This window comes from Calypte anna, chromosome 23 (assembly GCF_003957555.1).
Source record: "Calypte anna isolate BGI_N300 chromosome 23, bCalAnn1_v1.p, whole genome shotgun sequence".
Classification (NCBI taxonomy): Eukaryota; Metazoa; Chordata; class Aves; order Apodiformes; family Trochilidae; genus Calypte; species Calypte anna.
This window is the reverse complement of record NC_044268.1, coordinates 2,842,009-2,857,488: the sequence shown is the minus strand read 5'-3', so window position 1 is coordinate 2,857,488 and position 15,480 is coordinate 2,842,009. Positions and strand designations below refer to the sequence as shown.

General features: G+C 51.3%; 1 protein-coding gene across 1 annotated transcript in view; it reads right to left on the bottom strand.

Moving 5' to 3' along the window:
- GRIK3 (glutamate ionotropic receptor kainate type subunit 3) overlaps positions 1 to 13,878 on the bottom strand; it is an 85,750-nt gene extending 71,872 nt beyond the window's left edge. Inside the window, exon 1 of the mRNA XM_030464348.1 lies at positions 13,764 to 13,878. Within this exon, the coding sequence (XP_030320208.1) occupies positions 13,764 to 13,878 (115 nt within the window). The remainder of the gene's footprint in view (positions 1 to 13,763) is intronic.
- Between the last annotated feature and the right edge of the window lie 1,602 nt (positions 13,879 to 15,480).

Here is a 15,480-nt window from a genome sequence, read left to right as displayed (position 1 = left end):
TACAGAATTCAGGCATGGAAGAGCAAAGTCATTTGTTGAAAGCCACGTGGGGAGCCTGTAACAGAGCAGAACAGGAGCTAAAGAAAGATCAAAAAATACTCAGCTAAAAATAAGGCTTTGGAAATGTGCAGAGGAGAGGCAGCCCTAACAAATCATTATATTACCATCAAAACCACCATTAGGTGTGCTCTGGTTTTGTCACCAACAAAAGCCCAGAGGTTCTGTGCACAGGGACCTGTGTGAGCACTGATGGAAAAGCCCCTGAGATGGAGAGGGAACAGCTGGATTCCAGGTTCCCATCCAGGAGCTGGGGGGGATGTGTAGGGTTCCCACTGACCTGAGCTGGCCCTGCCACAGGGATTGGAAAATCTTGGAATTGTCCCTGCTCCCACCTTCCCCATGGAGCTGCCTGGAGCTTCACAAGCCTTTGGTGCTCCTGGAAGGGAAGCTGAAGAGCTTCCTCCTGAAGTCATCCCTGCCATTGCTCTGCACTGCTGGGCAGGTAAAGCTAACAAAGAGACCAAGAAATTGGGAATCTTCAACCAAACGGCCTGGAAAACTGATGAGAAGCTGCTGAGGAACAGGAAAAATCCCTGCTGCCCATTAGAGGTACTTAGCACTGGTAAGGAAATTCAGAGAAAAACCTGCCCAGGCACCACCAGCCACTGATCTTCTGAAATCCATCACTGGTGTGTAGGTTTTGTCACCTGAAATCAAAGGACACTTAGCCCTTTGTCATCAGGGCTATTTAGGAACAATTATTGTTGTTATAAATCAAAAGTGATGGCTTAACTGGTCCCCAATGTATATTTAGCACCCCAAAATGAAGTAGCACGACCACAAAGGAAAATTCATTAGCTCCTGGTGGGTTTACAAGTAATTTGCTAGCAATAAAAATGCAAAAACACATTTTGGTGTGAAATGATCATAAATAATCCTTGGAAGAGTATTCTTTCTAGGACTCACAAGTCCACTCCCGTAATGGCAGGTTTTATTACCCTGGTTTCTCTGTGTTTTCTTTCAAAACGTTTCTGTCACAACAATTTACAAATTACAGTCTCCTTGGCATAAACTTCCATAATTCAGATGGAAATGGGTTTCCCCACCAAGAATCCCAAAGCACAAAGACTCCTGTAACCCCACAGCATCACCTCGATAATGCAGGCTAAATACAGGGGTCACAGGTTGGGGACAAAGTGAGGGGCAGTGAGGGGCAGGGCAGTGTCACAGGGGGTCCCCATGCTGTCACCTGGGCTGGTGGCACCTCAAGAGATCCTTGAAAAAAAGGGAACACCTGCAGTGTTTTGTTTCCAGGTACTGGGAAGAAGGAAAAATCCCAGCCAGGTGCAGGGGAATGCAGTTTTTTTGTTAAAATAGGAGAAAATGCAAAGTGCATTAATGCCTTCTCTCTGGTTGTGAGGGCAGAGGGTGAGGGGTGGGGGTCAGCACCCAGATGGGTACCAGGAGCTGGGGGTGAGGGGAGACCCAGGGGAGGTTGTGGATGCCCAGGACAGACCCTGAGCAGGGTCTGGGGGGTTCTGGTGCTCATCCACATGGTTGGGATGTTGCTTCTCCCCAGGAAATCCTTGGGGAGAGAGGAAGAAAGAAAGTGGCTGTTAATTAGGTTTGAATGGCCTCTGAAAAATACTAAAAATGTGAATTCATAATGTAGAGATAAGGATATGCAAATCAGGCTGGATTATATGTTAGGATGTCATTGCTCTCTCCCTCTGGTTGGGGGAAAGGGATCCAGCACCTCCAATTACCACACTTCTCATAGCAAGTTACACTGCAGGCAAGAAAATATTGCATGTTTTCCCTCAGATCACCCTCACATTGATGTATGAGAAACTTAAGTAAATATGGATATAATTCTCCTTTTTCTGATCAGTTTATAAATAGATGGGCACATGCACCCAGGCAGCCCTGTCTGCTGAAGAACACCCCTGGGACTGAAGGCAACTGCTGGAAGAGCAGAGGATTGTTTCTATCCAACACTTATTTATAACTTTAACCTTAAGTGAAGCTGATAATCTGTGCAAAGACAAACTCCACTTTTTAAAAAATATCATTGGCTGATCCGAGATCAGGCACAGCACTTTCTGGATAACCCTTTCCCCACGATGCAGATAAAGATCCCATTTCCATTCAAATGTTATGAGCCAAGCCACCCTCTCACCCTCAAGCTAAACGTCCAAGGACTCATTTTGAATTTCTTCTCAGTAAAGACTACAAACCCTGATCTTGCAGAAATAAAAATTCCCAAGAAGAAAAGTGCATAAAATGAGGATGAAAATGGTTTTCTTTCCCTATAAAGGAAGAAAGGATCTTTAAGGTTTTATAGACCAGAAATTTAAACCAAGAACCACCTTTTTACAGGTCCCTATAATGGTACCAGCATGACAGGAAAATGAAAAGAGGGATGGAGGTGGCTGCAGGGCTGTGGGGTCCCTGCAGAACTGGGGACAGCAATCCAGAGGATTTTCCTGCAGCTTTTTCTCTCCCCTCTGCTCATCCCAGGGACATTCCTGCCCCTGGGTTTGCAGACACTGCTTGGAGCTTAGAAATTATTGCTCATATCCAAATGTTTATGCTGCTTTTGCTTAGGTGACAGGTTATCAGGGTTTGTGATCATAACATACTATGGTGCATTACTAGAATGGTGGTTAGCCTTGTTAGCAGAATATTCTAAATTAAAGCAATCATAATTCTTGTAAATATTTTTCTAGAGACTGTTTAAAAGGTTCTTTTCCCTGCTTTGTTGCTTAGTCCCATTTGCATAAAAAGCTGAGCTAGAAATTAAAGAACGAAAGAGCCTTCTGAGTTGTTGACCAACAAGAACTGCAAGGACCTCAACCTTTCCAGGTCATCAGCATCCTCAGTTTAGGAGAGGATAAAAAATAAAGTGTCACAGGGGGAAGGTGTGATGGGAAATGCTGGGAGGCACCAGCTTGGGAGCTCCAGATTCCCCATCTTCAGTTAAGTTTTCAGCTTCTGATGAGATGGTTCAAATCAGGAAAATCCTGGCTCCGTGCCAGACAGTTAAGAAGGAAAGTAATTAATGCAAAATTTTTTTTTCCTGCAACAGAAAGCACTGAACATGAGGAGATAGCACAATAATCAGTGTTGCTGCCATTGAAAGCCCACAAAACAAATTGGATTTTGAATGAAGCACATGGAACAGTGACCTCTGTACAGAACTTATCTTGACCTCAGAAAGTAATGGCATTTTGTTTCCAATTCTCTGGCTAATTACAGACTCTGAATTCTGAATATTCACATTTGAGAATGATTAATTTTCTGATTCTTGAAGAAATCTCCCAACAGTGAGGTGCCAGGAAGTTGCTCTCTTCATCTGAACTTTGCTAAACACCAATCATTTTCTCAGTGCCAGTTTTCTGCCCAGTTCCAGCTGAGATTCCAGCAGCAAAGACCCAAACTGGGGGCAGTCTGTGGGACCAGGCTCTTCTTCCTCACCTCAACTATCTGTAAGCTTCAACCTTGGTCATTTTGATTCCTCCTTCTTCCTCCTATGGTTAACAGCCAAATACCTTCCATTTACTCAAATCCTTGGGCTGGACAGTCCCACATCCCATGTGGGAGATGGGATGAGCTGGGCATGGGCTCAGCATCACCAGGATGCTGGGGACCAGAGCCCAAATTAGATTGAGGACAATTTGAGCATCCTCTGATGCAAAGCAGAGGCAGAGAGTAGGGGAAAAGTGACCCCGAGGATGATTTGCAACGAGTGTCTTTTTCTCTCATAAATAGGAGAGACACTGTGGGATGATTATCCAGCCAGATTTATCACTGCAGCTCTGTGTGTATCCTCTGTGCTTAAAAATGTCTCCCTGCCCTTTGCATTATTGCATTGCCCTTTACATTCATACTGCATAAACCTCTCAAGTACTGTAAAACTTACAAGGTGTAATATAATGTCATGATTTTCTTTTACACACCATAAACAACAGTAGCTGGAAAAGGAGCCTGGAAAGGGAGATGTTATTTGGCCTGACAGTGATACAGGGTGGAAATGTGTGTACAAAGTACACATACACACTCTTACACACTCAGAATCCCAAGCTGGATTGATTACCTGGCACTGATGGATCACTATAATGTATTGCACAGATAAGGGAATTGATTATCCAATTAATCACTGTCTGCACTTAGAATCCAGTGTTAAAAAAGAAGAAGAAAATATTATAAATCTGTCTTGCCCAGGCAAAAGGGAAAGCTTTTACTTTTGAGGTTAATCACTGTGTACCTTCTGTTGCATATCCAATGAAGAGGAAACATTTGGGATTTCTGCAGTGTTAAATAACCAGGTTTCCTCCCCAAAGCTCTCTGGGAAGTGATGGTTCCTGTGGGGCTGCTCCCACTGTTCCTGCAGTGAGGTCAGAGGGAGCAGGGACATTACAGGGATTGGAGCAAAAAAAAAAAAAAAGGAGAACAAAGGAAAATATAAATAAAAAATTGAATGTCGAGGACTCAGAGAAACTGTCCAGCTTGGTGTCCCTCCAGAGATAGGGACAGCAGGTTTTCTAGGCCTATTTTTGGCAGGTTTGTCTCATGTTTTAGTGAGTTGACTTCTGCTTCCAAGGGAAAGGAGCAGGGATTGTGTGGAGTCAGAAAAAAAAAACACAAAAAAACCCCCATATAATTGAAATGCCTTATTGCAGTATCAATAAATAGCAGCAACAGCTGAGCTAAGAGCCAGGCTTTAGAAAGGCAGCACCTAATGGTTGGTCCCTAGGGAAAAGCCTTTGAAATGGTCTGTGATAAACTTCTGTACCAGGAACCTGGAGAAAAGAATGCCTATTCCTGCAAATCATGGCAAATATATTTCCACATGAAATTTATTTCATTTCTAAAAATCTCCAGGTCCCTTCCTGCTGCCATATTGTTCCTGTGACTCTCAGCACAGAAAATGGAGCAACTGCTCCAAGCCATGTGTTGGCAGTGATTGAAAACTGCTGCAAGATGTGATTTGCCAAGTGTCCTGCAGGTCTGACACTGCCCCAGAGGCTGATCCATGAATTCTCTGGAAACCACCTTCTTGCCCAGGCAGCTGGGAGTCAAGCTGAGGGCAAAGACAGCAACGAGATAGCTGGGACTGTGCTCCTCAAGGATAACTTGTCTTTCCTTCTCCAACACAGAGGAGCCAAATACCTGTCCTTCCCTCTGCTGCGGTCAGGTGCCACCCAAAGAGCAGCAGTGCCAGAGCTCCTTCTCTGTACAGGAAAATGAAAACAGTTCCAGAAACTGTCAGGGAATGCTCTTGATCGTCTCTAATTTTTACAAGAAAATATATATGGGTCTCCCTTTTGCAGCCTGTGAGAGATTAATATTTCCCCTCCAGCCAGGCATGAATCAGAGTGATTCAGTCCCAGCAGCACCTGGGTGGGTAAGGAAAACCTTATCTGGGTGCTGCTGCAGCTTCTGCTCCAGCTCCCAGGAGTGGCAGCCACACGCAGACACACACAGCATCTTTCACAGGTGACAAAAAGATCAGATCCCCCCCTTCCCCTTCCTTTCCCTTTCCCCTTCCCAGCTCCCTGCTGGCACACACGGCTGGGTGCAGCCTGAGCAGTGCAGTGCAGGCAGTGTGGTGCAGTGCAGGCAGTGCAGGCAGCATGGTATAGCAGTGCAGGCAATGTGGTACAGGCAGTGCAGGCAGTGCAGTACACACAGTGTGGTGCAGTGTGGTGCAGGCAGTGCAGGCAGCATGGTGTAGGCAGTGCAGTACAGGCAGTGCAGTACAGGCAGTGCAGGCAGGTGTAGTGCAGGCAGTGCAGTGCAGTGAAGTGTTGTGCAGCACAGTGCAGGCAGTGCAGTGCAGGCAGGTGTGGTGCAGGCAGTGCAGTGTTGTGCAGTGCAGTGCAGTGCAGGCAGGTGTGGTGCAGGCAGTGCAGTGCAGTGCAGTGCAGTGCAGTGCAGTGCAGTGCAGTGCAGTGCTGTGCTGTGCAGTGCAGGCAGTGCAGTGCAAGACTCCCACCCTGAGAGCAGAGCTGGGCTGTGCAGGTCCCAGAGCCAGGCCTGGCTGCCTCCTTCTCACCCCAGTCTCCTCTCACATCCCCTGCTGTAGCCAGGCCAGGTGCCCAGGCAGACGCTGTGCCCCAGGGGTGAGGTGAAAAATCAGTGCTGCAACTGCCTGTGAGTGATTTATTTGGATTCCCTGGAGAAGTACCCACCATGTCTAACACCTCAGTCCCAACAGACAGCCGTAGCTCAGCTAAATTTGTGGGTTGTACCAGATTTTATTTACTGCCTCATCCTGAGAGACAAGTAAGTGCTGACAGCCGTCTATTCATTAAAGTGGGGGAAAGCCACCCACAGGTAATGCTGGGTTTCTCACCAGGCACTTCCACGTCTGATCAGATTTGGATTTTGCACTACCAGCTCTTTATTTTAAGGAGGGGTTGTGTTCCTCTTCATCCTGGTCCTGGTGACTTCAAAGAGCAGGTCTGTTCACCTCTGAGTCCCCAGGCTGAACAAAGGACAGGCTGTAGCAATCATATCTCATTACCAGGTAATGAGCAGCCAGTGGCCTGTGCAGGAGCAGCCAGTGGCCCCTTCCCATTCCTTATTGGCCCAAGGAACCACCCTCATAACCCCAGCTGCTGCAGTGGCACTAATGAATGCTCCTGAAGCTGCTGTTGGCAGACGTGGAACCTTAATTTAAATCAATCCGCCTCAAAAGGCTTTGTTATGTGCTCAGTGCCCTGGTATCTGGCAATCCAAACCCCCCTGGGGGGATCTGGGGGTGCCCATTCTCCAGAGGGCTGCTCAAAGCTCAAGTCCCAAAGTGAAGAATCCACCAGAACATCTCTGTGATTTTCAGCCTTGGTTTTATTCCCTCAATACCAGCTGGTTTATCCGTCTGCTTAAAAACTTCCCTGAGCAGGGTTTGTTTTTCTGACTCAGTAACAACACGGACTAAATTCCTAATCCAAGGTGCAAATACTCCATGCTTTGGTGTCAGAGTTTGTGTGCCTGGAGCAAGAAGGTCAGGCTGAACTTCAGAGAAAAAAGTGCAGATTGGGGCTTGGTCTGTGGGTGGATGAATCCTGGGTGCCTCAGGTCTCTTGGGGCTGAGCCAGGCACCCAGCGGGACCTCCCCAAACCTTCCCCAGCAGCTCTGGGGTCTGACATGAGGTGGACCAACATTTTCACAGGGTTTGCTTTTCTCTCCTTGTCTGCACTGCTGAACAGAGTGGGCTGGGTGTGCAGGGCAGGCTCAGAGCAGTGCTGGGGATCACGGCAGTGCCAGGGGCACCCAGGACTCTTCTGTGTGGTGGGTGCAGCCCGGCTGCTCCTGATGCTCTTCCCTCATCAGCAGCCGTGTCCCTGCTGGGGTATTTATGCCCAATCTCTTGGTGCTGATGTACAGCACAGGGAGTGATGCTTGTGAATACTCAAGTAACACTCAACACGGTGCAAAGCTGAGAACTGTGGTGTTAGGGGAAGCTCTGCAGACTGCAGAGCCCTGGGGAGCAGCTGAAGGGGTTAACAGGGTCAGCCTCACAGAAGGGCCGGTGCTGGAGCAGAGACAAAGCAGGGAACTGAGCCTTCCACCTGCTTTCATGGCTCTTGCTTTCTGTAAGGACCTGCAGGTATTTTAGGCTTTATTATGAGCAATAAATACCAGCACATTGTCCCTGCTTTTACTGGGAATGAAGAGTAGCAACGTGTGAAGCCCCAGCACATCTGAATCCCCTCTACATCAGCCCAAAATGGGGCAATTCCTGCCTGCAAAACCCAAAGCCAAGTCTCTAAGGGGCCCAGAGCCCCGAGGGCTCCCGGGTGGGAGTGTCAGAATCCCCTGCCCAGTCAGTGCACGCAGCAACATCTGCAGGCACAGTAACATCTGCAGGCACAGCAACTTGGAGACAATCCACACTCCTCAGCTCATATCCATTCCCTTTGGCAACGTCACCATCGCTCTCATCCTCTGGCTCAGCCCCAGCTCCTGCCTTTACTTTCTCTTCCTCCTCCTTCCCCCTTTCAACTCTTTATCTGCCTTAGCCAGAGACCTCCAGCAGCCTATCTTCTAAGTGTGCAAAGGAAAAAAAGGAGTCTAGACAGCATCACACGAAACCCCCAGCCAAAATGAGGGAAGGCAGAACTGGGGAAGAAACGCAGTACATGGGATTACGAGGCTTAACGCCTGCTCCGAACAGCCTGGGCAGTGTTGGGTTTGATGTGAGACTCTGTCTCCACCAGAGACTCCAGTGTCACAGCTATTCTGGCAGAACTACCCCATGCAGATGCGCAGGAATTAATGCTGATAGCTAATAGAGAGCAGCCTTAGGGGCCAGGAGGGTGAAGGTGGCCAGGAGCAGGCTGAGGCACAGAGCCCTGGACCACTGCTGGCCCTGGGCATGGGGAGGGACAATAAGCAGGGGGGAGGGGCTGGGGAGACTCAAATTCATTTAATATTGCTAATTTCATGAAACTGCTGATCTGTACCAGATGAGCTCTTCATTTACTGGGGCAAGAGAGACCCAACTTTGCAGGAGAGCGAATTCCATTCAGTGCTGTTCTGCATTCCTGCATTTCTGCGTTTGCAGAAATCTTTTCATAATACCAAACTCTGTTTAGTACCAATAAAACCATCCAGAGGCAGAGAAATCAAGCTTGAAGCGGTGGCAGTGTGTTTGCCCCTGTGGATGATAACACCACAAGGGGCAATGCAGCAGGAGATGGTGGCTGTCACTGCCAAGGCTTCTGCGTGTCCCAAGGGCAGAGCACCCACGTCCACCCACGCACACAAAGTCCACACAAAGTCTGGAAAATCTGCTGCCTTTCAGGTGGGGGAAGGAGGTGTCTGAGCTAGTGCATGCCACTGGGGGCAAGTGCCTGCCCTGAGGAAGCAGCCTGGCAATGAATAGGTCTGCTTATTTTGGAGGTACTCCTGGCCCAGGATGAGTGAGGGTCCATTTTTTTCTGGTTTGTGGTTTGATCTTAATTTCCTGTCTGAAGTTCTCCAGAGGACGCCAAGATCAAATAATTAGACCATACTGCGATAAAGAGGTAACATTGTTATTCAAATGTATTCAGAATTAATTTGCCACCAAACAATTTACACTGCCACCTTTATATCCTGCTGAAATTACTAGAACATGTTATCTAACACACAAAGCATCTCATGACCTGAAATAACTTTATCAACCACTAAATGCTTGAGCAACGGGTGCATGGCCACAGGAGTACACACAGAAATGCAAGAGAAAGCTCAAAGGCAACAACACTGATTTAAAATCAGGAAAAACAAACCAAGAAAAAAAAAAAGCACTTTGCTTGCGACAGTGAAAATGCAGAAAGCAGAATCCTGTAGCAGCCCATCAGCTCTTTCAGGTTCGAGGGGTCAGAGCCTCATCTCCCACAGCACGGAGAGGGCAGAACCGGGCGTCCTGCAGCCAAACCTGGCCCCCCCCTTGCTCCGGGCAGGGCCGGGGGTAGCCCGGGGGCAGGGCCGGGGCAGGGCTGGGGGCAGCCCGGGTGCCCGCGGGGGTTCCCCAAGGATCGAGCCCCGTCTGTTCCCAGGTGCTGTGACCCCGCGGTTCTGAAGCTCTTTGCTTCGGGGAGAGGGAATCTTTGGGATCTCAGTTCCACTTCTGCGGGCTCCTACCCCGCAGCCTTCCATCCCTTTCCCAGCCGTGGGGAGGAATTCCGTGGAATTTCGATTTTTTTGGAGGACACCCCGAAGGTCAGCGGCCAAACACCAGGTTTGAGCTGAGCAGAAAACCCTGCACCCCTCTGTCTGAGGCTCATCCCTCCAGCACCCCCCTGCCCCACAGTGTGCAGCTCCCAGCCCCATAGCTCTGCCTTTTCCAGCCTAGGGAAGCCTCCTTTTGCCTTTACTTTTAAAAATAAAACTTCCTTGGCAGAGTGTGGGAAGGTGATTTCAAAAAAAGACTCCAGACAGGCATAATAAGCCTCAGCAAAGCCAGTCACACAGAGGAGCATAATTATCCACAGAATTTGTTTTCTGTGTATTTATTTGAAATAATCAATGATTTTTTTTTTCTATCCAGGCTCCAGTCCAATTTGATTGTCTTTTCTGTGTTACTTGCAAATCATACAAACAATCGATGCCCTGACCCCTTCTCTAAGCAAACACAGCTTAGAAAGAGACTACAAGAAATAAAACCCAATAAATTCCTCCATGCAGGACTGTTTGTTTAAAAGCTTAGCTGGATCCCAGTCCTGCTCACGAAGACTTCAGAGACACAAGAGTGGGACTTCCAAACACACTCGAGGTACAATTATTGCCACAAAGATCAGCAGGAATGGAACCTGAGTTAAAACCCCAGAACGAGAGCAAGAACCCAGAGGTGAAGGTGATTCCTTTTGAAAATGGAGACAGCAAAATGAAATCCCTCCCAGGCAGAGCATCCTCCTCCTGCAGAGGAAGCAGTGGGGTGGGGTGACCCCAGTGTAGGGTGGGCTGGGGACCCTGCCTGTCACAGAGGGTGGCAGAGGGGTGGCAGGTGCCACTTTTGCTGCTCTCCTCACTGGAGCAGGGGTGGCCAAGGGGAAGGATGGCAGTGGGGCTGCGTGGGTTTGGTGTCCCGCTCTCAGCAGGACTGAAACACAAACAAACCCACTCATCAACAAATGCGAGTGCTCAAACGGGATTGATGGCTCCCGCGGTCTATTTTTTACAATTGCTAATTAATCTCAGCCCATTGGCACCCATCTGATCTGCACGGAGATCTTGCTAACACATCGTCATCCATCAAAATAATCACTCTCAGTAATTTGTGCTGATGCTCCAGCAGGGCAGGCAGGGAGCCCGGCTGCTCCGCAGTGCCCGCCTGGCTCCACCTGAGACACAGGTTCCAGTCATCCCAGCCTGCTTTGTTAGGGCTGGTGACAAAATGGCACCAAGCTCTTGCCTGCCACTTTGAAGGGAGGATACTACTGCTTTCTAATCCAAAAGAGAGGTTAGAGAAATAGGCTATCTCAGGTAGTTTCATCATGCACTCCCCGCTTTTAGTGGATGAGGGGCAGGGTACTGCAAATACTCAGCTGCTCAGTGCACTTAATAAGAGGTGTAATCTCCCTGATCTTACCCGCAGACAGGGCTGGCAGCACCACGAACTACTCTCAGTCACAGTGGTGTAAACATGGAGTAGCTCCACTCACAGTTATCTGTCTCTGTAGTAGAATAACTGGGAGCTGAATCGAGCACCTTCGGCGTGCAGCAGATCTAGGTGGTGGTTTCTGATACAGCACTTGCAAATATTTAACAGATTGCATAATAATTGAACAGCTGTTGAATAAGCTTCAGATACAGACTCCTACTTCATAAAAAAATCCAGCAATGTGCCACAGATTTTCTACGTACCTGTATATGCATAGGTTATGTTCAGATGTGTAGATTAAATATTTATATTTTACTTGGGAGAGAAAGAGCATTTTTGGCTTCTCCTTCCCTTTCTTAGATATCTCTCCATGTATTTATTTTAATAGCCAGCTTTGTAGGAAAACAAGAGAGCTTTGAAAAGTTACCTGTTTTCTCTCTGATTTGATTTTCGCTTCTAAACCAATACTTATTTAAGTGTTTGTAGCATAATCTAATAATTAAAAGAATTACTTGAAAGCCAGGGCAGCTTTGCACAAATTAAAGGAGGGGGCTAAAGCTGCAATTTTCCAGTGGGCTGAAAAAGAGGTCAGAGTGGTGCCAGTTTTAGCTGGGAGCAAAGTAAAACCACAGCTCTCCCTGCATCCCCCTTTAGAGCCTTTTTTCCCCCTGATCTTTCAGTTTCTTATTTTACTGATCAAGAAAAAGGCTAAATTGAGGTTCTGCAGTTTTGGGTGTTTCCTGCAGAAGGCACAGAGATGCTGGTGGAGGTGATGCACAGCCCTGCCCGCTGCCTCCCTCCCTCTCTCCTTCCCTCCCTGCTTCGCTGCCTCCTTCCCCCCCTCTTCTCCTCCCTCCCTCTCGCTGTGTCCGCCCCAGCTCAGCGCTCTGCTCCCGGGGCAGCCTCCCAGCTCAAGGCGAATAGGAGCCGAGCAACCAAGTGATTTTGGGAAGGGCTGGTGGCTGTTCCCCTGTTGAAAGCTCCTCTGTCCTTCTTTACAGTTCTGCTTTGATCCCCGTCTAGAAAACCCGTTTTCAGGACAACTGAAGCACCCGGGCTTGATGCTAAACGTCCCCACAGAGCCACAGGGATGCTCCTGAGCCTCAACGTTTCCCTCAAGCCCCGCTGATATTCCCGAGGGTCTCTGCAGCCCCCACCCAACCACCTCAGCTCCATCTCTGCTTCCACAGCCTCCCCTCTCCTGCCCACTCCGGAGCCTCAGCCCAGCACCACACTGGCTCTGCCCACCACAGCTCAGGCCTGTTACTGGGAAGCTGGAAACAGGAAACAGGGAGAGGTGACAGGACCCCCAGGCACACAATTCCGACAGGGATCTGCATCCTGGGACCCGCTGGGGAGAGGGAGGTGGCTGCAGTACGTGGTGCTCATGGCTGGTGATAGACTGGGGGGTTCTGCCATGGGACCCTCCTCCTGACTTGGCTGGTGGGGCTGGTGAGGAGCAGCGTGCCCCATCAGCACCCACGGGAGCTTTCCTGGGGGTGAGTTTCTGTTGCACAAAACATCTCCAGCTGTGCCAGGCTGTGGCTGAGCATACCAAGCAGCTTGGCTCCTGGTAAAGTTCAGCAGCCGCCAGGGCCCAGGCCCCAGCAGTGGGTCCATTAACCTTTTCTGCCAGCATTCCTGGCACTACAGCACGCACAGGACTGGTCTGCCTGGAGTGCCTTGTTCACAGACATGCAGGGAAGAGCAGATGTTCACCCTGCAGGAACCAAGCCCTTGTCTGTGAGATGATCTGGGCCATGCAGTTGCTTGAAACCGTGCTGGAAGTGACACTTCAGGAAGCAGCTGTCCCTCAGGACTGGCATTTTTCTCTTACTGGCTTTCACACTGCTGCTGTGCAGTTGCAGTGGGATAGGTAAGACCCATTTTTTGACTTTAAAGTATTCACCAAGGTATCCAGCTTCCACTACTTTCTCTGGATTAGCATTTTGTCCCTGAAAAGTCAGGTAAACCCATCCTTACATTTTTTACTGGCCAGGCAGCAGATTCCTGGGACTGTGTACAGATGTCAAAGTACATCGGATGTAGCAGGAAAGCAGCTCCATCCTTTACACAGCATGCTTAAAGCAAGTATCCCGTTTAATTAGAAAAAGAAAGATCGTAGACTCATTCCCGAGCTGTTATCTGTGCAATTACTTTATGTAACATTATTAAAAATTAATTTTCCCCAGAACCTCAGCAACTGAATGAAACATGCCTGACCCTCAGCAGCGGCTGTGGTTGTAACCAGCCCCTTGGCATCCTCTGGGCAGCAGAGCTTGGGCTGCTGAGCATCTCTGACTGGGTCAAAGCACCTCTGCACCCAATTGCAGCAGGCAGACACCTCTCCTCACATCCGCACAACATCCTCCGTGCCCCGGTTCCGCACCTCTCCTCGCATCGAGCATCCCTTTCTCCAGGGGCACAGCAGCTCTCCCCGCACCGGGCACCGCAATCCTCCTGGGAGCAGGCTCAGCATCCCTCTCCAGGAGCTCTGCACCCCCTCTTCTCTCCTCACGGTTCCCAGCCCCCGGTCGCGCCGTGCGGTCCCCCCGGCACCGCTCCGCTCCTTCCCAGTCCCGGTTAGCGCGTCCCCCGCCCCGACACCGCGCCCCGAACTTGTCGCCGCCGCCGCTGCGGGTCCGTCCCCGCGGGGAGAAGCGGCCTTACCTATCCGGATGACATGCGGCATCCCGTGCGAGCACTGGCCCCAGAAGCCACCGACGAGGAGCGCTGCCCAGTATTCCCAGAGCACGCCGCGGAGAGCCGGCCAGAGATGGGGCATCGTTGGGGAGGGCGCGGGCCGGGGCGGCCCTACGGCCCCCGGGGCAGCGGGGGAGCGGGCGGCTGCTGCCCGGGGCTCAGGCGGAGCTGCCGGTCGGCACCGAGGCCGGACCGCTCATGGCACATCTTAGTGCGGCCCGTCCCGCGGCGGCCGCTCCGTGCCCAGCCCAGCCCAGCCCAGTCGTACCGCGCCGTTCCACGCCGAGCCGAGCCGTGCAGAGCCGTTGCAAGCCGAGCCGTTGCAAACCGAGCCGAGCCGTGCCGGGCCGTGCGGTGCCGGTGCCAGTCGGGCGGCACCTGCGGAGCCGGGGCTGCCGGTGCGCCCGCGGGAGCCGCTCTGTCCCCTCCTACCGCTGATGCGCGCGGTTCGCGCAAAGCCCCGGAGTGGAGCGGGCACACACACACACACACACTCTGACACCCCCACCCCCGCACACGCCCCGCACACCCCCACACAGCCCCCGGCACCGCACAACCCGCCCGCCCCCCCGGGGCCGGCTCGGCTCGTCCCGCAGGGCAGCGCCGTCGACGGGCGCGGGGCGGGAGGCGGCCGGGGACCCTCGGTGGGGCGGGGGGACCGGGGGGGATCAAGGGACGTGAGGGAGCAGGGGACCGGGGGCTGCGGTAGTCCCGGGGGCCAGCGATTCTCTGCCCTCGACGGTGCCGTGCCCCGCGGATACCGGGGTGCTCCGTGTCCTCCGAGGGTCCCGCTGTCCCTTATGTCCCCGTGGGTCCCTTATGTCCCCGACAGCCCCGCCGCCGAGGTGAGGCAGGGCAGCATCCCCGGGGCCCTTCCCGGGTACCGGGGGTCGGTCCGGGGCCGCCGGAGCGCGGTACCTCCAGCGGTACCCGCCCAGCCCGGGCTCCGCAGCCGGGAGTTTAATGACCTCGGTGACAGAGACAAAGGGCTGCACATGCAGCACATAAGTAGGCTGCTTTGTCAACTCGCTGGGCTAGACTGGGGCGAATTTATTTTTCTCATTTAAATAATTTGATCTATTCCATCATTTCCAATCGCTTCCATTTGCCAGCTGTCTGCTAACTACATCGCCTGGAACATCTGAAGAGCAAATCTTTAATTTTCTTACAAACATACTATCTGTTCATCCTTTTCATTTTCCTCGGACGTCGCTTCCCGCAGCAGCACCCTCTGTGCAGGAAAACCTCCTCACGTCCCCGCGCACAAACCGCGCATCCCGGCCCAGCCTCCCGCAGCCTGAGCGGCTGAGCTGGAGGACGGGACATCACCGAATCATTATCTCTCTAAAACTCCAAAGAAAAGTTCCCGGGTGCTGCACCCGAGAGCAGAGAGCGAGGATGCTGCCCGCTTGTCCCGGGGAGGGGTTTCCCTGCGTGCCCATCGCGGTGGTCTCTGATCTCCGGCTGTTTCTGAGCCTCAGCAGCTGGGAGGGGTCAGCCAGGGTATCGGGGAACTGTCCCTATCCCGGGATGAGAAGGAAAAAGCCAGAGGAGTCCCTGTGGGATCTGCACGCTTATGGCAGCACCAGCCCCTCCCGGAAACACCGGTGTAACTCGCCCCTCCTAGAGCCGCCCCGACCCCCGGAGCTGTGGTTCAGTTCGATTTGGGGTGATGGGGAGGCAC